The 23,095-nt window shown below is 42.9% G+C and overlaps 1 protein-coding gene across 1 annotated transcript in view; it reads left to right on the forward strand.

Moving 5' to 3' along the window:
* The window catches only part of tmeff2a (transmembrane protein with EGF-like and two follistatin-like domains 2a), a 119,040-nt gene that overhangs the window by 46,984 nt on the left and 48,961 nt on the right, over positions 1-23,095 (forward strand). Inside the window, exon 4 of the mRNA XM_061088930.1 lies at positions 10,872-10,898. Coding sequence (XP_060944913.1) covers positions 10,872-10,898 — 27 coding nt within the window. The remainder of the gene's footprint in view (positions 1-10,871; positions 10,899-23,095) is intronic.

Raw genomic sequence — 23,095 nt, forward strand, 5'->3', positions numbered from 1 at the left:
ACAGTACAGTCCAAAGCCTCCAGGGGACGCTGTGGCAATAACAGACTATTTTGAAGCTGTTATTTGAGCTCAAGCACGACAAAGTGCTGCTTTAACTGAATTACATTTTCAGAATTATATAACTTCAGAACGTGTAATTCTGTTTGGCCCATGTTAAATGTTGAATCCTCTGATAACAAATCCAAGTGAAGGAACACAGACTTTATAAAAAGCTTTTTACGCCCACAGAGGAATCTGCCAATTAGTGCGTGATGCTGTGAATAACGTGTGAATCCACAGGCTGCGTTGTTTGTTTTTCCGAAGGCCTACGCGAGTCGCTGCTAAAGCCGAGACGGAATCGCTGACTCAGTTCCCGCCGCTGACAGGCAGCCAGCAGAAGTCCATTAAAAGACCCTTGAATGGGCCCAGCTGAGCAGAGGGAACATGTGGAGACTGAGGTGGAAACGTTAGCGCGGTAACAGTGGCGGTGTCTGTGTGTCCAGTGGGCGGGGCCGCGCAGAGTCACATGACATGTCCGGCCTGGCTCTGAATCGCTCGCTTGTGGGTCTGTGTGTGAGGCCCTGTATACAGGACATGTGACAGTCCGAGCCAGTGCGTGTGTGATATGGATTTGTGTATCTTTTTGAACGCGGGAGAGATAAAGAACCCTTTCTTTCCCTATGACAAGCAGTATGCTTTAGAGAACTCCGGATTCAGACAAGGATGTCAGTGTGGTGCTGTCCTCTGACAAGCGGAGCATGAGAGTGCTTCTATGTGCTCGGCTCCGGGTCTCGTGCTGCACACAGATATCCACTTCATGCCCGGCAGTGTACGGCTATTGAACCGTGAAGGAATGCTCTTTGAAAACTGTTATTTCTAAAGATTTTATTTACGAACAAGCGAAACCAGGGACAAGAACGATAATGTAAGATAAGTAAAATTAATGAAATCACAAACAAGCGGTGTCACTTACGTCCAAAACACAAGGGACACCTGTAAGATCCTGGGTATACGAGGCCTTTTAAGACCAAAGCAGGTATAAGCCTCCTCCATTTGAGTGAATCTGGTCCAAAATAAATTTTCTGAATTTTCAAATGGACGGAATTTAATGTCACCTCATTAAAAACAAAGAAAACAATAAATAAAACTACTATCGGCACTCAGTGGGACACATACTTTCAACTAGGAGCAATAGTTTATGGAGATTAGAGATTACATATAAAAAGACTATGAAGAGTTATGACGAGGTGTTTACCAAACTAACCACTGGTCAACTCCCAGATGTTCTTGTGGACTTACCCACAGTGTTGATGGTTTCTCCCTTAATTGCTGAATGGATTAGTTAATGAGAATTAATAAGGTGGCCCATACCACACTCCTGGTTTTGTAGTTTTTTGTGTACACCTGATAACACAAAGACAAACAAACCAACATAACCCCTTATTATCTGGTAATAAAAAGATGCAACATGTTCTGACACATGTTGCTCTAGAGTATATATATATATATGAGGTTTATGCAACAGATTGATATTAGATAACCTATTAAAAACCCTCTATTACAATCAAACAGTTACGAAAACATACTCCTCTCACCTTCTTTTTGTGAAATAGCTTGTGTTGAGAAGAAATCTAATTTCCTTTGGGGGATTAAAACAAAGTATTTATTCTAGATGCTATTAAAATGCAGTAATGGAATCGTGACTTTCACAAATAGCTCTTTTTAAGGAGGTGCAACAAATGCCTGTTGTTGCTCTGCAAGTTAAACCTGTGACGCTGCTGTGTGGGAGATTTCTTATATAATCCAAGTGTTGCACGCGAACATTTCATGTGGAAGAAGTGAACGGCGGGCGGCGACTTCTGAAGCGACTCCTCGCTGCTCTCGACACCACTCAGCCGTGCAGCTGATACTCTCGGCTAAGCTAACTTCAAATGAGTGCAGCACTGGAGCATGTTGAAATAGCTCGAATGCCAGTGATGGGAGCGACTAATAAAAGTAAGGAGGACGTGTCAAAAGTGTTTTACACAAGCTGTGCACAAACGGCAACAAAGCAATCCTCTCTTGTCCCCGCTTATTGTTCTCTCTCTTTCCCCCCTCTCTCAGTCTCTCCATCCTACTTTCTATTTCCATCTTCCGAAAATCCCATTAGCGGCAACAGTACACGGTGTAATGGATATATGTCAGCTCGCCAGGGCCCGCACTTGTTTCCCTTGCTGGGATGAGAGATATCATAAAATCTCTGGGGGTAAACTTGGTGAAAGGGAATCTGGATGTAGTGTTCATAATGTAACTTTAACTCTCCACTCCCCTCATAAGCAGATCAGTGTCCAAAAAAAACAAATAAAAAAACAAGCAGCCCCACGTTTGCTGGTGCCGAGAGAACAATCTCCGTGTGCTAAGTGACGCCACCGAGGCAGAGACAAACATCATCTGATACCATTGCCTCCGAGTTCTTGTCCCCAAGGAAAGACATCTTGTAAAGACCTGTGTATATCATATACACATTACATCGCACAGGTTTGTGGCGACACACAAAGTGGCGTCTTTTTCTAGCCCATTGTTGACGTCTCCGCTGCATCTCTCAGACGACACAGCAAATTTTCACTTCTGCTATTCCAGTTCACTCCAGTCTTTATTACCTTCATGCAGCCGACAGATAAGGAAGTTCTGATTGAGCGTCCGATAGCGGGAAGAGCTCCCAGTGGTGCAAAGCCAGTGGAAGTTGATTAGCACAACATGGAACCACTTCTCCATCCCATCCGCTGCTCGCCCGGCGCAGTGAGGAGCAGTTAAGCATCAGCTTAGCAAAGCGAAACCAACCGAGTGGTCTATTTCCCCCCGAGGAGAGAGTTAAGCTTAGGCAAGTGCTCACATAGCATTTTCCAACTGAGTTCACAAAGTGAACAGTATCATTCTCAGGAAGCCATTAAGCGGGACAGTGGCAGCGGGTTTAATTGACACGTTGTTAAAAATGTTGATGACGCGTTTTAATCACTGTTGTGTGGGAGCGCGTGTCGCCTGAGCACGGACAGACGACAGGCGCCATATGTTTGTCTGACGAGTTAAGAATCACAGCTCAGGGTTATCGTCTGTGGAGCCGGAGCTGAGCGAGCGAGCGAGCGTCATCAGGACATCAGCAGAGCGCCGCTACGCCGGAATCCATCCTGGTGACTCAGAGGCAGGAAGTGGGATGAACGTTTGGGACGTTTCACATGTGGCACGAGAAGGTCAGCTAAGGTCATCAATATAGAGACAAGAGAGGCGGTGGACTAGTGGCAGAAACTGGGACTATGGGCAGAAAAAGGTCTCTGGTTCGTCTCTGGTTCGACTCCACGGAGAAACAACAAAAAGACAAACCTGGATTGATCTGTCCAAAAAAATCCAAGAGGATTCTCCCTACCCTGTCTAGTGCCCCTGAGCAAGGCACCTTACTCCCCCAACATCTGCTCCCCGGGCCCCGTACATGGCTGCCCACTGCTCTGTGTGTCCTGCACCAGATGGGTTCAAAGCAGAGGTTACTTGCATGAGTGTTCTTGTGCATGTCTGTGCATGTGTTTGGGACAAATAAATCTATCTTAATCTTAATCTTAATCTTAACTTTCTGGTTTCTATCTTATCTATATGTGGCACCTGTATTGTAGTTAAAGCTAGGGTTGGTAATCCTGGGAAAGCTAGCAGGAGCAGGCCACACTTTGAAATATCCCATCCTCTCCCATTGGGCCTCTCTTCAAAGCTTCAGCTCCAAAACACACGGACGTGCACTGACTGACAAATGCCAGAAGCCAACTTCTTTTCTCTGTGACTCACTCTCTAACTTCTCACTATCTCCTCTGCTCCAGAGGCGTATGTCTCAAACAGTCGGTTAGTGACAGACAGGTGCACCGGCCAATCGGTTCATTCGGACCGGTCGTGGTTATTTCAGCTCGGCGAGCGGCCACAGACTTTCCCTTTTTATATTTTTTCTCAGTCAGCTGAGTGATGGGTTCCTCAGGGAGTCACACCAGTGCCAAAGTCAAAAAGGCTTTATTCATCCCACATGAAAGATGTGTGTGTGTCTGTGTGTGTGTGTGTGTGTGTGTGTGTGTGTGTGTGTGTGTGTGTGTGTGTGTGTGTGTGTTTGTGTTTTTCCTCTCAACTCGTCTCGGGGCTGGAAGAAGAAGATGTCACACGTTTCCAATCATTTGAGATTAGAGATGCAGTGATCAGATGAGACACTGAGTCAAAGAGATGGATCGGGCATCGATGACCAAAGGGCTGATCTGTTCTATTTATTCTCAATGTGCATGAGAACATATACACCATGTGTCTCTGCACTAAGAGACCTGTACATTTTGCTATAAGGAGAGCTGACTCAACATGAAGGGAGATAAAAACAAAGGGTCAGCAGTTAAGAGAATTTTGAATTTGTAGTATATTGTTATAATGATAAATAACAAAGTTAGATTTAGATAGATAGATAGATAGATAGATAGATAGATAGATAGATAGATAGATAGATAGATAGATAGATAGATAGATAGATAGATAGATAGATAGATAGATAGATAGATAGATAGATAGATAGATAGATAGATAGATAGATAGATAGATAGATAGATAGAGTACTTTATTCATCCCCGAAGGGAAATTAAGTTGTCATAGCAGCCGGTATATTTGAATACAATAAAATACAATACAATACAATACAATAAAATTAAAAATATTGAGGTAGAAAGAATAAAAAACAGAAGCACAAGATAAAATACAATAAAATAGGTAGATAAGGTGCAGTGTCAAGATGATGGTAATACTGATGATATGATGGTAATGGTATTGTTAGACAGTATATAAGAATAGTACAGTATATATAGTATATAATATAACATAATATATATTTATATATGATAGTAATTATACCAATATAAAAGCAGTATATGGTAATAATGGCAGCAACAGTATATATAATAGTAATGGCGGTATAATAATAGTAATTATAACATGTACACATGTATAAATATGTGTATATAGACTTACGTAAACAAGAATATACAGAGAGTATGATATGATATATAGTATTTAGTTTTAATGAAACCCTTGGCTGACAAACAGATAAGGATCCCAGTGTCCACCACCCTGTGACGTTCAGATTGTTAAACTCTGGTATTTGATCAGTTCTTGTTGTCGTGCGATGCCAGAGGAAACAGAAAGAGTCACATCAGTGCATCACGAATCAGGATCTGGCAACAGCTGAATCAAAAACCTGATGACAGTTTTGTGGTGGCTTGTTTTTCCGCGGGGGCGACTGAGGATCAACAATGATGAAACCACATTCCCACAGTCGTGATGGAGCAGATTAGCTTCAGTCTTTGGATGGTAAACTCCTCATGAAAATGAATTAGTCATACGTTTCTAATAGAGAGAGATCTGATAACATCTAACAGAGCTTTTATAGAGGAGAACATCTGAAAAAAAAGTTAGAAAACTACTGTACCGGGTTAAGGTCAAAGATTTTGAGTATTTTCCGTGTTAAAATATCTAAAAAATAGCAATCCTATGATTTATATTTTATGATATACATTATGTGGAACTATATATTAAGTTACATTTTCTGCATTAACGTCTTGACAAGCTTCTACTGACACTGGATGTAACCTGTGTCATGCAGAATCATCAGAAAACTTGTGTAACCTTTAAGGACTCTGAGCTCGTTAAGACTTTGAGCTTGAACACTTTTCTCTCGTGTCCATCGTGAAGGAAACTTTACTACATCAGTGATAGCTAACTACCACTTTACTACCACTGTATATAATGAAGCCTCTGAGGTCCCAGGGGCCATCTGTTCTCTTCACAAAGGTCAGGTAGATAGTTAAAGTTCCTGCTGAACCCTGAATCCATCAACCCCTGTGGCCAGTGGGTGTGAAGTCCCTGTTTCCTGCTGAGCTGAGATAAAGTTACTGTCGAGTTTTAAATGAGACATCATTTTAAAGGTGCAAAACAAGTGAAAGACACATACTCACTATAAGAGAGAACTGCACTGAGGTCCACTTGCGGCAATGCACACAACTGCAGCCTGACACTATGAAGTCTGATTCTCTGTGTGTGGACGGATACAAGTTTATGGACAATAGCACGAGTGTGTGAGTAAATAGCAAATACAAAATCCTGCAACGGAGCCAAATAGCAAGTTGGAGATGTCGTGTCATTCTGAGTTAGTGTCAATAAAATTTATTTGGTTCATATTTAAAGTGACATAGTGGAGATGATTTGTGTGAAACCACAACTGAACACATCACGAAATATTAACACAAACAATCTGTGTCAGTCTTGTGTGAAATATTGCACATCACCTTTTACCATGTGTATTATACTACACGTGCGTGTTTATGCAAACATAAGAGGAAGCTGACATGTCTGTGTCACAAAACATTACAGTATAACAGCCTGTTTAGAATATGATCATTTTTACTACACATACTTTTATACACAAAACTGCCTCTTCTGCTTAAACCTGACTTCTAAATGGCTTATTTTCAGTAGAAGGTAGAAAGGTACGTTTAGGTGCAAGCAGGCAGTGGTGTGTGTGTGTTTTAGTATTTGTGTGTGTAAGTGTGTGTCTGTGTGTGTCTGTGTGTGTGTGTACAGTATGGCCTCTGGTGTGAGCAGCACTTTGAGGTTAATAGGAATTCTTCCTTGAGGGCTCCTCTCTTTTCCAGCGCTGCCAGGTCTATGTCACACGATGACCAATCAGAACCTGCCCACCACCCGGAGTCAGTGAGGGAGGATATGGCTATAAAAAGTATTTCATTTAAAACATGGATTTTTTTTACTTATAGGCCTTTCTCATGTAATTTGAATGCAAAATAGCTGTGACCAACCGGTGGACTGAATAAATTCAAACTCCCGGAAAATGCCCCACAAACCTGGGGAACCTTGTTTTCTTCTTTCTTCTCTTCTAACCAATTTCTCCAAACCACTTCAGCCCTCTTCAGACCTTCTCTGCCACGCTATGTTTTCTAACGCCAGTCGTTTCCTGCTCTAACCTCTGTTCAGATAGTAAAGTTTTGTATTGAATTGAACCCCTCTGATCCTCAAACTTAAGTCTTTTCATGAAACACGGCACATTGAGGGTCCCACATGTTCCAAGGTCGCTGGAATTCTGCCGATGTTCAGAGAAGGAGAGACAGCAGAGGGCAGTCGGCACGAGTGTGTGTTTCTAACATTAAAGACGCCCTCTGAAGTTTGAATGTGAACAAAGTGTCATGGTTTTTCAAAATGATCAGGAAGTAAGAAAACACCAGATATTTATCAGGTGATTAAGGGGACTGAATTACTCAAGTCAAGCAAGCAAGAAAAATAAATAGAATTTAAAATTTGCCATCGGCACGAGTGTGTGTTTCTAACATTAAAGACGCCCTCTGAAGTTTGCATGTGAACAAAGTGTTTCAGTGTGTGTGTGTGTGTGTGTGTGTGTCCTTGAAGTCTAACAAATATGTTGTATCACCATGAAACCCGGTTGTCTCTTCACCACAGTGCCGTGTGTACGTTTGCCGGGGATTTGTCTTTTCAGTAATTCTGACCTGAAACCTTGAAGATAGTTTTCGGCCGTGAGAGTTTTAATTCCCCCCCACTCTTTTGTTCACGGTGTTGTTGTCGGGACTAAAAATAGCTTCCGCTGTACTTCGCTGTAAAATGGGATGATGTACATTTGCTTCATCTCACGAGCTGGACTCGTTGTTTCAGTCCTCCTGAACTTGAACTTCTCCACCGAGGGAAATCCCACATGTGTAGAGAACTTGAAGAGGGAGAGACTGACCTCTGACCCGAGGAGATTTTGACCACTGACCCTTGTTTTCTTTCTTATGATCACTCGCTTTAATGATACAAAGCGCTGAGTGGGTTCATTGTTGTTTCTCTGGTCTCCTTTGGTAGATCCGTTACCTTGGCAACAAGTGCTCTGCCTGCAAATTTCATATAAACACATTGTTAAAGTTCAAATGCATCCTTACATCTTCAATAAAAGATACCACAAAATCCAAATAAAGGATTGAAGAATCAAACATAAAACACATATTTATTAAAAAACAATATATAGTCAAACATCAGTACAGTGGAATTTGCAGCACTTTGAATAAAGATGAAATTGTTGTTTTCAACTGTGACACAAGTTGAAGCAAAACTAAGTCGCACAAGATTATGATTCTGTCTCGGCTCCTGTGGCGTCGCAAGCCGGTCCCGGCCTTACAACCGTCGCCATAGCAACAAAGCTACCGTGTAAACATTCTTCGGGCGATTGTAAATGTTGAAAAGATGTTTTATTACTGTGTTTGTTTGAGAGATTGAGACTCGGCTTCTGGCTCCGAATGTGCAAGATGGCTACGTTTGTATTTCAGCTTCATTTACTGGATAGTGACAGGAAGTGGAGACGTGTCGGCCATCTTGGTACACGGTGTATGTTTTCACCACATCTACCACTTTTAACCATAGACATATATAAGGCTAGATGTCTCGGCCAATGGAGTCGAACGTCACCACATGGCGGCCATCTTGCTGCAGGCGGCTCGCTCACCCATAACATTGTGTTGTAGTGGTGCGTACTTTTTAAATTACCATAACTTGCTCAATTTTCAACCGATTTTTAAACTGTTTGGTTTGTTATAAACGTCCGAGATGTAGCAATGACACTGCATACTTATGAATAATTATGTAATTTTTCTAAACAATTTAATAATTTGTTCAGTGTCATAACTACATCTCTGACGTTCATAACAAACCAAACAAAATCGGTTGAAAATTGAGTAAGTTATGGTTATTTAAAAAGTACGCACCACTACAACACAATGTTATGGGTGAGCGAGCCGCCTGCAGCAAGATGGCCGCCATGTGGTGACGTTCGACTCGGTTGGCCGGCAACGCGGCCGAGACATCTAGTGTTTATATATGATATCTATGCTTTTAACACAGTGTGAGGTGGAGATTGAGATCTTAGAAAAAGTTGTCATGGTTTTTCAAAATGATCAGGAAGTAAGAAAACACCAGATATTTATCAGGCGATTAAGGCGACTGAATTACTCAAGTCAAGCAAGCAAGAAAAATAAATAGAATTTAAAATTTGCCAATGATTTAGTTAAATCTCTTAAATTCTGGAGTCAGTTTCAGCTCACTGGTGATATTCAGACTTGCTCTTTAATCCTCGGCTCCACTGAACTCGAAGAATCTTCCCACAGCAGACGTCTCTTTGCCCCAGTGGAAATCTGTTATTGATCCAGAGCTTATGTCATGAAAAGTGTCAGTTTCACGGACGGTTTGCTGGTCGTTCTGGAGCGATGATGGTCCCAGTTCTCCAGCTGGTGTGTGCACCTCTTCACTTGGGCACTGCCATGGAGCTGAGCTATTAAACCCCCCCCCCCACTGTCCTCCGGGACGCTGCATGATCTCTGGCCCGGCGCGTTTTAGCAGAAGGCTTTATCCAGCGGCTCCAGTTCCACGGCGGCTGTTCTTCAGAGCTCTCATCAGTCTCCCTCTCACAGCCGTTCATGTTCTACACTCCGGTGAGCTCGGCGTGTTCCAGGGAGCTTCACACAGATCTAGTGTGGAGAGCCACGGAGAAGACCATGGGAACTCAAACCACTGAAAACTGGAAAAGGAGAAGATTCCCACAGCCCTGATAGGAGGGTGGGGGGGAAGGGGGGTTATCATCACTGCAGGAAGGGGGCGAAGGCAGGATGCTCAACGCCTCAGGGCATCCTCCGCTCTCCTCTTCATCCTCCGCTCTCCTCCTCCTCATCCTCCGTTCTCCTCCTCCTCCGTTCTCCTCCTCATCCTCCTCATCCTCCTCATCCTCCTCATCCTCCTCATCCTCCTCATCCTCCACTCTCCTCCTCATCCTCCTCATCCTCCATCCTCCTCCTCATCCTCCACTCTCCTCCTCATCCTCCACTCTCCTCCTCATCCTCCTCATCCTCCATTCTCCTCCTCATCCTCCACTCTCCTCCTCATTCTCCTCCTCATCCTCCGCTCTCCTCCTCATTCTCCTCCTCATTCTCCTCCTCCGCTCTCCTCCTCATCCTCCACTCTCCTCCTCATCCTCCACTCTCCTCCTCATTCTCCACTCTCCTCCTCATTCTCCTCCTCCGTTCTCCTCCTCATCCTCCACTCTCCTCCTCATTCTCCTCCTCATCCTCCACTCTCCTCCTCATTCTCCTCCTCATCCTCCACTCTCCTCCTCATTCTCCTCCTCATCCTCCACTCTCCTCCTCATCCTCCGCTCTCCTCCTCATCCTCCACTATCCTCCTCATCCTCCACTCTCCTCCTCATTCTCCTCCTCATCTTCCACTCTCCTCCTCATTCTCCACTCTCCTCCTGATCCTCCACTCTCCTCCTCATCCTCCCCATCCTCCACTCTCCTCCTCATTCTCCTCTTCATCCTCCACTCTCCTCCTCATTCTCCTCCTCATCCTCCACTCTCTTCCTCATTCTCCTCTCTCCTCCTCCGTTCTCCTCCTCATCTTCCACTCGCCTCCTCCTCCTCCGTTCTCCTCCTCATCCTCCACTCTCCTCCTCATCCTCCTCCTCCTCCTCCTCCTCTCTCCTCCTCATCCTCCTCTCTCCTCCTCATCCTCCTCACGGGGTTCTCATGGACTTTTTCTTTTTAACTCTGAGTCTCAGTATCACTTTCTGCTCTATCTTTAGAGAAACCTCCTCTCGCTCAAACACACCCCGCATAGCACACACACACACACGCAGACACACACACACACACACACACACACACACACACACACAAGCAAACACACACACACACATAGGCCGAGACGCACACTCACACATGCAGATGCTCGCTTACTCAGCTAATGTCTGTTGCCACGTGAGCCTCAGGTTAATAACTGTTTATATTTTCTCTTCTCCTCTGCAGATGCCGGCTCAGGATCAGGAGACGACGGTAAGATTACTCACCCTCCTCCTCCTCCTCTTTCTCCTCCTCCTCCTCTTTCTCCTCCTCCTCCTCCTCCTCCTCCTCCTCCTCCTCCTCCTCCTCCTCCTCTTCCTCCTCCTCTGCTTTGGCTCGTGCACTGCTTCTTGCTCGTTGTGTTTGTTCACTGAAAAGTATGATCTGCTGTAGCAGTGAACAGACGGATACACACACATGTGCATGAGAAGTTTGATTCACTTTGGGGAAAGTCAGTTCATCTATTAAGTATAAAGTAATAAATCCCCAATATTCGAATACCAATGTTAAAATAGATAAAACAAACATTCAATAACAACTAGAACCTCAATGTATAACAGGTTTAAATGAGACACTCGCACCTGTAGGGAGCTTAATATCAGCAGCCTCTAAAATGATCCGAAGTGAATCAACACCTCTGATTCTGTCTCAAACATTCGGACCTCGTGACTGTCGTGTTGGACTCGGCTGGTTTTAGCTTGCTGTCCCTAATAAACTGCCAAAGGGCTGTGTGTCAGTTTTGACATAGTGACAGTTGTGACAACACACACTGTCTTGTCTTGATAATCACTCAGTAGCGTTTTGATGTTCACACCCACATGTTCACACCCTGTCCACACATCCGTCCGGAGCACTTTGGGCTTCAGTGTCTTGCCCAAGGACACAACAGCCGGTGGACTGGGATCGAACCAGCGACTTTTCTTGTTAGTGGACGACACAGCTTTACCTACAAGCACATAAGGAACGGACGGCTTCCAGGACTTCTCTTTCAGCTTTAACTTCATGTCACACATAATAAAAATAAGCAACACCTTGCACAGACATTATGATCATTACCCCACTCATGTAAATCAAATGTAAAACAGCGAAACCTGTGTTAGTCACGTTATCTTTCGCTGTGTAATGTCCACAGCAGGACACATTTCAGAGTCGGCTCTTCTCTCGCATTAAAACTGCAGAATAGAAAGAATATCTGTCAGTAGCTGTTGTTCATTACATAATGAAAGGAGAGCTCTGCTGGAGGATTGTGCAACGATAATTATAATAAATAAAATAAATATGTGCGATGGATTTTCGCTCCGAACCAGTTTCCCACTTTCTCTGAGCTGATTTTTCATACCATCGTGGAAATTCATGGCCCGGGAGGTCAGAGATGATTTGATTGTTCTTTTCTTATTGTTGTATGTTTTTGTTGTTGTTGCAGTTAATGAACACTGGAGCCCAGAGAAGATGCGAGTTTAGAGGTGGTGATAAGCCACTGAGAGTTTATTGTAATAAGATGGAAATAAGCTTCGGGCTGTGACTGACTTTTTATGAATAGCTTTTCTGAATAACTGATCATGTAAAACCTCCAGTAGATGAATAATGTGTCGTTCAACTGAGACTCTAATTCGTTATCTAATCTCCGAACAAGCCTCGGCCCCCGATGCATCACTGACTGGACACAGTCGGCCGTGGAGTTTATCCCTCAGTGTGCTGCTGTGCGTGCGTATACTGTATTTACACTGGTCCTCCTGTGTGTTTACCCATGCAGCTCCTTCATTAACTCTCCAGCATGGAGCTTCACCAAACCATATGAGACAGAGATTGGAAAAAAGAGAGATTAGTCCAGCCCCCCCACACCTCCCAAATAAGATGGCAGACAGTTGGATGAACGAGAGGAAATGAAACCGGTGCTGGGTCAACACGAGGGACAGACAGAGGGAGGGAGGGAGGGAGGGAGAGAGGGAGAGAGGGAGGGAGGGAGGGAGAGACTGGACAAAGAAACGGCCTGAGGAGAGTCGCACAATAGATAACGGCAACCGAGGAAGCAGAAGGCGAGTCGGGCGGCGACGGAGGGAAAGAGAAACAGCACAGACGGTGATAAGAGGCAGGAGAAAGAAAAAAGAGGAATAAAATAAAGACGTGTGTCCTATGGATGAATGTTTCCTGCTTCCTGCTTTGCATTAAACTCAGTTATCTGAAGAGGAGCACATACATGTAACCGCACACCGGGATTGTCACACATGATATTCTGCTTCATTTGTAGTGATTTTTTAAGTTTAATTAGCAATTAATCAGTGTCCTCGGGATCCGTGGCCCCTGGGAAGTTACCCAGTGGGCAATCAGTCGTCAGTCTCCTCAAACCAGAATTCAGATACTCACCATGGCTACGAGAACAATGAGCAGTTTCTTTCTATTGATTGAGCGGCTGGAACTCGAGGATGAGGACATACGTCTTCCTCTTTACTTCCTCCTCATCTTTATTCATTCTTAACATGTGGAGTGGACCAATCTTATGTACCGGTTGAAAACACATGAAGCAAACATTAGCTTAATTGGTAGCTAGCGAATTTGGTCAGGAAAATCCTATCAGTAATATGTGATGGGGCTTTGTGGGAACAGTTATTGGAAAGAAACAAAGATGAGTGTGTCCCTGTGTAATTCATCAAGCAGACTCACAAAATGTTATTATCTTTACAGATTTTTAAAGTAGCAGGACGTAATATTAGGAGAAAAAAGTATAAGGGAAATAAAGTGTGCGGTGAAGAGTACAAAAGGAAAAGAGTTTTTAAAAAGTAAAAGTAGTTTACTCCCTAAAGCATAGATATAATTTGGTTTAATTATTTAGATGATGTTCAGGTAAATTCAACAAGTAATTCCTCCAAACTAATGCAGGGATTAGTACTATAAATACTACATTTGAATACATTTAGTCTTTATTAGGAAATCTTTAGGATTCATAAGCAAAATTATACCAGAAATGCATATTGAGTCCCTTAGAATAAAACTCTGTGTGTAGATTTGTACACAGTTAGTTGTTCATAATATCATAGACCAACGCACACAGCTCTAGATGGAATAAAAGCATTGCACAGAGACAGCATCAGGTGGGGGGGGGGGAGGAGTTTAGTGTCATTATGAACCTTAAAACAATCTGCTACAACCAAGTGACAGAGGCTTTTCCTTTGTGTGAAAGCTTATTACGAACGCCGACCTTGCGAGACCTCTCTTAGGCTCCGAGGAGAAACTGGAGTTCTGTGCTCAGTCTCCAGCTGTCAGATCAAATATGAGGAATCGATCATTCAGGAGGAAGAGAGAGACAATTAAGGAGGAAAAATAGCTCCGGGGGCCGAGAGGGTTTTTCGTGCAGTATAGGAGTGAAGGTGGGGGGGAGGAGGAGAGGGCAAGGGCAAGAGGAAGAGTAACACAAACACACCCTGTAAAGATAGAATCACTGCAGAGGTCAGACATAGATGGAGAGATACAGTAGAAGAGAGGGAAGGGAAGGAGGAGGGGGGGGGTGCGGTGGAGAGAGAGAGCTGCTGGTGTTTTATGAGCGGGGGAGAAGGTTAAAGAAAGTGGTTGTAAAAGGCGGGTCGGACTCCTATTGAGGAATCCAGCAGTGGGGAGCCGTCCTGGTGAAAATCAAATGTATTTTAATGGTCAATGATAAATCTACACACATAAAACTTGGGTCAGCTGGGTAGCTGCCAGTTTCATTGGCTGTGTGCGTGTGTGTGTGTGTGTGTGTGTGTTTGTGTGTGTGTTTGTGTGTAGAGCAGCCGCGATGCATCAAGTGTGCCTTCCCGCTGGCTTTGTGAGTCCTCTTGCGTATTTGCGTCCTTTATCTGATAAGTGAGAACACGACTCGACTGCCCTCACGACACGAGCCCGGTCACATGGCTCCTTCGGGCAGAATCAGACATTTGTCAAAATCAAATTGCACAGTGGAGAAATTGAATTGCACTCACATGGCAGGACAAAGGGGCGAGCGAGGGCCGGGGAGATTTTGTACGGGTTTCAACACTTCCTGTCCAGAAATAAAGAGCGGTCAGAGAGTTGAGTCACGCGAGAAGCTGTAAGGCTCATTTGTTGAAACGAAAGAAAAAGATATAAAAGAGTGAGATCGGAGATTTGTGGCTGTGAGATCACTGCAGAGATATATTTAGCCGGAGGAGCAGTGACTCTGCTTCTCTGCTGCGGTTCAGACTGAGACTTCCCACTAACTCTCGGGTTTATCGCCATGAAAGCGTCTCGGTGCTGGAGCAGCTGCTGGTTCGATACGTGTCAGGACCGTAGGGATTCGTTTTCATTTGAGCCATATTTATATATATTTTGTGAGCGAAATGTTATTTTAGATTATATTGTTCATGTTTTAGCAAAATGACCAATAGGCCATGCTCCTGGGAAGTTTGTGGAAGGATGTGGTTTGAGTCAGGGAGGAACCAATAACTTTTTGAATTATTTTAAATTATCACTGATTTCCCATGAAGGGAATCATTCTTGGGTCTTGACTAAAACAAATCAGTCATGTTGATAAAATTAGTTTTTTGCAAATTGCAATTTGGTGACTATTGGAGTTATTCAATTCACCTCTTCAAAGTTAGTCTGTAAGTAAACAGGATTATGCAAAACTCACTGGACTGATTACCAAACAACTCGGTGGAAGGATGAAGTTTGAGTCAAGAAAGAACCCATTAATTTAACTGGCGTTTTGCGGTTCAGACTGAGACTTCCCAGTAACTCTCGGGTTTATTGCCATGAAAGCGTCTCGGTGCTGGAGCAGCTGCTGGTTCGATACGTGTCAGGACCATGGACAGCTACAGCTGGAAGGAGACTTCTGCACCGAAGCTGAGACTTCTTATATATTATATAGAAGGGTGTTGTTTTCGTTTGAGCCATATTTACATATATTTTTATGAGCCAATTGTTATGTTAGATTATATTGTTCATGTTTTAGCAAAATTAGACACATAGGCCATACTCCTGGATGGATTAACAGGGAAGTTGGTGGAGGGGTGTGGTTTGAGTCAGGGAGGAACCCATTCAACTTTGATGTGGATATGAGGAAAAACTAATTTTAAATTATCACTGATTTCTCCATGAAGGGAATCATTCTTGGGTCTTGACTAAAACAAATCAGGCATGTTGATAAAATTAGTTTTTTTGCAAATTGCAATTTGGTGACTATTGGAGTTATTCTATTCACCTCTTCAAAGTTAGTGTGTTAGTAAACAGGATTATACAAAACTCATTTGACTGATAACCACAAACTTAGTGGAATGATGGAGTTTGGAACAAGAAAGAACCCATTCAATTTTTGGTGAGGATCAAGGATTTATTTTTTCAACTTAACTGGCGTTTTGCAACCGTTATTTTTGGTTTGTTTTCTCAGCCTGTTGCAATGTTAGTTTGATAACCAGCAATCTTCTGTTTTCCTTATGAAAGACCCACATGTACTTTATCTCTGTGCTTTCTCTCTTTGTGGCATTTACTCACTATTAGATATCAAGTCTTCAGGTTTTACATTAGTCCCGTAGAGCAGGGTTTTTCAACTGGTTTTGTCCCAGGGACCACCATTCTGACTAGAAAGTAATCCGTGACCCACTACGTGTGTGCATGTGGATAGAAGGAAGTTTTAACATTTGGTTTTCCATGTTGGTTTTATTTAAAAACCTCAAATAAATCTATATCTACCTAAAAACCTCAAACAAATCTAGAAAATCTGCGTAAAAACAACAAAAACCGTTGATTTTCAGTGCTTAAGAATTGGAAACAAAAATAAAATGCAGTTTGTAGTTGTACTGCATCTCAGAACCACATGTACATCAATATATAACATTCACGACTTAAATGTACAGACATGTAGCTGACATGTTGAGAGAACGTTAAAGTAACAGTGAGCAATATCAATCAACATAAACTGGGGCAACTGAAGAGGGAAAATGACAAAGTAATGCAGAATATGTCACAAATGATAATCATACAAAATAACACAAACAATTGAGGCCTACTTAAGTTTAACCTCATGATCACCAGCACCTTTATATTATTTTAGACATATTTTTCTTATTATATATATTTTTCACGATATTCAAGAGTAATCTGGAAATGTGTCGAAATATCAAATCGAATTTCGCGGACCCCCTGCAATGCCGTCGCGGACCACCAGGGGGCCGCGGATCCCCGGTTGAAAACCCCTGCCGTAGAGAACCATCTAGAACAGCTCAGGAGCCATTAGGACGCTCCGTGGACTCGCTGGCCCGGCGGCAGTAAAGTGACCTAATTCCACCGCAGTTCTGAAGTGTAACTCTTATCTAAATGAAGCGCTCTGTCAAGGTCAGAACCGTGTCCCGTAACTTATCGGAGCCATTTCTCAGTGTGAATGGTAAAAAAAAACGAGTCCATTATGAGTCCTTAGCCGCAGACAGAGAGAGAGCACAGGGACGGCCTGGAGTCTAATTACCAGTATTTATGGGGCACTCTTCAAAGTGTCTCTCTCTCTCTCTCCGTCTTCTCAACTACCTGATTTCCTTTGTGCGTCGCTCCTTTTATTCCCTCCGCTTTGTTTAGCCGCAGACTTTTTCAAGCTCCTCGCTAAAAATGGAGGATATTAAAATCACTATCCTGCCGTTCCATCGCTGTAGATCAGACTCCGGGGGTCCGCGGCTGGATCCGAGAATTAGATCAGTGTTTGTATATCCCAGCGCCACGCCCCTGTCGCCACTCGTTTATTCCACATTTACTTTTCTGAGTGTTGACTAATGAAAAGATAAACACTGCACTTGGCTTAATTGAAATACGATAGCGTGATTGGGGTAATTAATCTAATGATCAGACCGCCGCAACACTATGGATTTGCAAGCACTGTATTAATTTGAATTACGGGCGCGGCTTCAATATGGTGCAATTATGAATTAAATTTTAATGGATCTCCGTCCGCCAGTTTGCAGCAAGGCACAAAGTTGATTATAGAAGGAAGGACGGCACGTTTTATTATTTAACCGAATCTCCAAATGTTGTGGTGGAACAAATTGAATATCAAACCTCATGAATGGAGGAGCCTAATATAAACATTGAGATGACTGAATATTCTGTAATAAGCTGTTACTATTCCTATCATCTTATATATGTTAAAACAATAAAATGACTCGTTGTAGTGATTTGTTTAGTGAATATTCTTGCACCCTAGTAGTTTCTAACCCTGTCCTGCAGATGAGCTCCACCACATTAGTTCCCGACATGTTTGAAGTCAGAACAGAATAGAAAGATGTTACTCATGTAAAAGAGCTGAGTGACCCCGCGGTTCCCCTGGCGACTGGTCCATCCGTCCACCCCCCCCCCCTCAGCAGCCTCCACAATGACGAACTTCTGCCCCAGTCACACTGCTATTGCTATGGTAACCAAGTTAGAGGTTTAGGGAAGTGAGTAATCTAATCTTCCCACTTTGTGGCATAACGATAAGGCTCACCACTGCCAGCCCACCCGTTTGTGTGTGTGTGTGTGTGTGTGTCTCTGTGTGTCCTATTTGGTCATTCTATGCTGCATGTCTTCCTCACACACACACACACACACACATGCACACAGAACCTATCAAGCCAATATGTTCCACCCTAATAGGCAGGTGGAAGCCGAAGGGCAGATAGGCTTCCAGTCTCGTACAGAAGTCTGAACCTTACTGAAGTTGACAGTCTGCACCAATATCTTCAATATGAAGGGAAAGCTTTTCTCTCGGAGCTGGAATCGCAAAAATGTTCTTGAACTAAAAACAGACTTAATCGCACACAGAGATCTTTCTGTCATCACAAACCTTTCCTTCCAATTACTGAGGAACATTTGACGTGTTCGCGGGATGAGCAGCTGTCGTTGGAATGAAGGAACGAGGCTGTTTCTCCATTTAGCAGATTCATGCATATCATTAGAACATGAATTAGACACGTGTAGTGTTCACTATTTGTTCATTTTTAATCATTAAAGACACTCACACTCTTCTGTTGGCAACAAAACTGGGGTTTAAAGTCTTTGGACTGAACGTCATTCGTGAAATATAGTTTACTGCACAATTCTACATGTAGCCTCTTAAGCAGCGGGTGAGATTCGCCTAAAATGCCTGTCTGAGGAGTACCGAAAGTAAATTGAAAGCTGTTCTTGAACCATTTGGAGTACATGCATGATCTTGGTCTCTTTGAAAGGTAACATTCTAAACTTTCCCCCCCAACAGTCAGAATCAGTCTAAGTGCTACTGACATTGAGTAATAGCAGTTGAAACACAGTGAAGTAGAAGGTTTTTATTTCCACCTGAATATTTTTTGGTAAACAGATGCCTGCAGATGACTCCAGCTGGGACTTATGAGCTGGAAAACACACTGGGACCCGAGCATGAAGCCTTGACTAGCCGTGGTTCAAATTTGATAACAATACCACAGAAAATTAATATTTCACAGATTTTTTCCTAAGGGCATGTCTAGGCGTTTTCCACAAAGGCCATTTGGAACTATGGTAACCAACCAGGCTCAAAAGGCTACTTTTACACTCAAAATCATACTTTTATATAAAGGAGGCAAAACCGGGCATATGGTTTAAAATTTATACAAATAAACATCTTTCATGTTGTTTACATCTCGATGCTGGCTGCGCTGAGATTACGCAACAGCTGACTGTGGCTATTCTTTGATGTAATAGTGTGTTTTGGACTGATTATGTTACTGGATTGGATCGTCTGGACCTTTGTACCAAGACTGTTTTCGTTGGAATGTTATCGATCTGTGGATTAATATGATGCTTCTTAGGTGAGTGACGTCGACTTTGTGATAGGTTTTTTTGTGTTAGTGTCTTGACTGAGACGTTAATTGTACCGGCTGTGGTGATCAGATCTTGTAATGGTTTACACCAGTCGAATCGGAAGAATCTTAGCTTTCTAATGATATGTTGCATCAGTAGCTAGCGGTACGAGGCAGTTCTGAAAATAACAATGTTTGAGGCTTATTGGCAGCACCGGCCCGTCCGTGAGCCGGTGCTGCTTAACAGATTCAAGCCCAATGCAGGAGATGTTCTTCTCCTTATGTAGCAAAGCAGGAGGCAGCGGGTGTGGAGGCTGATGCAGTAGATGGGTGTGTGCTCTGCTGCTTTCATGCAGGAGACTGGACTTTGTCCGGTTACATGGCCACAACAATAATCTTCCCCTGAAATTAACCAATAGTTTAAGTTGACTAAAGTCTTGTCTTCACTACTGTAGATATTTAAGTGAATTGAATTTAGCTGTAAACTTGTAATTAGACCTCACAGTGTTAAAGAAACATAAAGAAACAAGTGCGTAGCTGCTATAGTTGTTGTTGTTGGGTCTGACACTTGCTCATGGCACAAAGCAACAGTGGCAATGCACAAAGTGAACTGTGAAGTTACAAGAGACACATAAAATGGGAGCTTTTGAAAATCTGCACTTTGGAAGGCGATTGTAAAAAATCTGTAAAAAAGCTGTTTGTGTGTTAACGAGCGTCTTAAAACGCCGAGGAAGCAGTTTGTAAAACTTTATTTACCATAAACACATGCTGCTGATATTGTAGAAATTACATCTTAACTACTTAAACATTTACATAGTTTAACAACCTTTCCATTGATTGTAATTTCCCACTCGTGATGAGGTCGACATTAAAGAGCGATTATACAAATTGCTCCACTTTTGGTCGCCAGCGGTCAACAACGACCTCTATCTCTTTTTACCTTATACAATGTCTGAATATGGCAAATGCAACATGGCCGATCTTTGTATCTGTGTAGTTTCTTTAAGAATTTGTAATTGCAGGCAGATAAGATGTTTTAACCAAACTCATGAAGTCACATAGAGCTAAAGAGGAACAATATTGATGTAAACCTGTGTGATCTTAAGGGAGCCTTCACACTTGGGTTTGGCCTTTTCAGTTTTGCTGAATCCAAGGTGTGAAAGGTGATTCAGACCAAGTGACAACAATTAAGTTTGACCAAAGGAGGTGGTCTCGGTCTCGGTCGGGGGTCAAACATAGAAAGATGACAACCTGCTGCCGATATCAGACAGACGCCCAGATACAAATGGTGATAAGAAGAGGATGATTGTCATATAAAATCCTTTAGTGTGCAGTGCAATATGGGCTATACAAATACAATTTGATTGATTGATGATTGATATACATATACATTTATTCAAAAACATATATACATATACAACTACATATATATATATCTATATATATAGATATATATATATATCTATATATATTTCCTTTTTTCATTTATTCATTTGTTTAATGGCTTATCAAAAAAGATTGTCCACCAGCAGCAAGTCCAGTCTGTTTCAAATACATTTTATTCGTTTATTGCCTTTGAGACCAAGTAACTACGTTATTTACATTTTGAAAATGAAGAACTGAAAGGAAACAATGAAAACAGTTTGATTCAGATGAGAAAAGACTAAACTCTAAATCAATCATTTTAAAACAATGAACATAATCAGCGTCGTAAAAGATCATAGTCAGGATTAAAAAAAATGTACAAAATGTAGAGTGAAGCATCGTTCTGTCGTTTCACACCAAAGATTCTGATCACGTATGATCTATTACAAGTGGAATTACTTTTTTACAACATAGCACATGTTGGAGCTAGCCTCCATTGAAGGATTCCTTCAAGGTGCAGATCACTTGTTAATAATGAACCCAAAACCAACTGAGTCAAATGTAACAAAGACACAAACCTTGATCTGTACTTTCAGTTTTGAAAACGCCATAATTGACATCAGTATATTTCAAAACAATGACACACACAGACCTCTGCCATCCCCCAAAAAACATGAACAGTATATAACGACTGCTGAGTGTAACAGGTTCACAGGACTAGAAAACATTTTAACATAGAGAAGCTTCAAGCATTAATAAATTACAAACAGAAAAATAAAAATGAGTGAACTTTGACCTCATGCACATTTCTAACTGCAAAATAACAACCAATTATTTACTGTGTTCTTGATCCCTACAAATACTGTAGCTTCATTACGAGGAGAGACGTGGCCGGTTGGTAGAGTCGTGTGAGAGAGAAGCTTGTGCCTAAAGCGTGGCGGCTAATTTAATAAAAACACATTTTAAACCTCGCAGCTCTATGCAGGAAACAGGTTAATGCATTTCACTCCCAACGAGGCCCTGCTAAAAAAAAATGATGTTTTCATTTGTACATATTAAGTCACTTTGGATAAACATCTGCCAAACAGCTGGTTATCGTTCGATCGAGTTTAATATTCAAGCTTCACGTTGATGATGATGAAATAAAGATGAATGTTTTGAACGGACCCTGTTCCTTGGCGTGTGGAGAGGACGGGCAGATGAGGCTTATTTTAAAATGCGTATGAATATTATCTCCACGTTAACTCGAGTCTCACAGAACATACGTTAAGGAAGAGCACACGAGGAAAAGGCCTCGGCCCAAAAGGCTTTACACTGGCACAGGGATATAACGTTGTAATCTAGACCGAGAGGGATAGGATCTGCAAATGAGATAGAAGCAAAGTCGTTAGATCCCTTCATCCCTTCACGCCCCCCCCCCCCGTCCATTTCCCATCTCTCAACTCTGCTGCTTTTGCCTTTCCTCCGTCTCTCCACGGGAACGTATCCAATCATGCCACTCTGAAGTTATTATTAAAAATTCCTTTGCCTGTGTGTGCATGTGTGTGTGTGTCTGTGTGTGTCTGTGTGTGTGTGTGTGTGTGTGGGTGCAGCAGAGGCTCTGAATGAAATGAGCCGGGCTGGGGCAGCTTCGGGGGTTCAGACAGTATCTGGAGTGAGAAGGCGACCGAGCTATCAGCGGAGACGGGGGGGTGGAAAGTGGGACAGAGACTGGCAAGAATAGCAGGGGTCACCTCTGGGCCGGCCCCTCGCTCCCACAGACATCGGGGATTCTTATTGTCATGTATTTTTTTTTTTTTTTGTCATTCTGAAAATAATGGAACAGGGACGAGGAGAGTGGCACAGGTGGGGGGGGGGGGAGATTGCACTGAAAGGAGAGGGAGAGGCTGGAGGATTGGACACTTTTTTTCTGTAATAGCCGGGTTTGACTGGGATTAAGTGAAGGAACAGAGGGTGGGGGTGGGGGGGGGGATCAGGTGGTCACTTTTCATTTTTGGATTTGCCCCTGTGCATGTTTTTTAAATGGCGGGTGTGATAAACTGGCCCTTTCCAGTTTGAGTGTAAACGAACGGTCGGCGTCTGTGAGCCGACTCGTCCGACTGGAGGGAAACCGGATTGTAAAAGTGCAGCTGCTCCCGATGTCAGAACACAACAGTGGATAATAAAACAAGTGACAGATCGTATCGCCCCGACTTCCTGGAAAAACGTGACATAGTGTATATCAGCTCAGAGATATTCAGTTATATTGCACCGTAACCATCTGCTGCACACACACACACACAC

This window comes from Limanda limanda, chromosome 16 (assembly GCF_963576545.1).
Source record: "Limanda limanda chromosome 16, fLimLim1.1, whole genome shotgun sequence".
NCBI lineage: Eukaryota > Metazoa > Chordata > Actinopteri > Pleuronectiformes > Pleuronectidae > Limanda > Limanda limanda.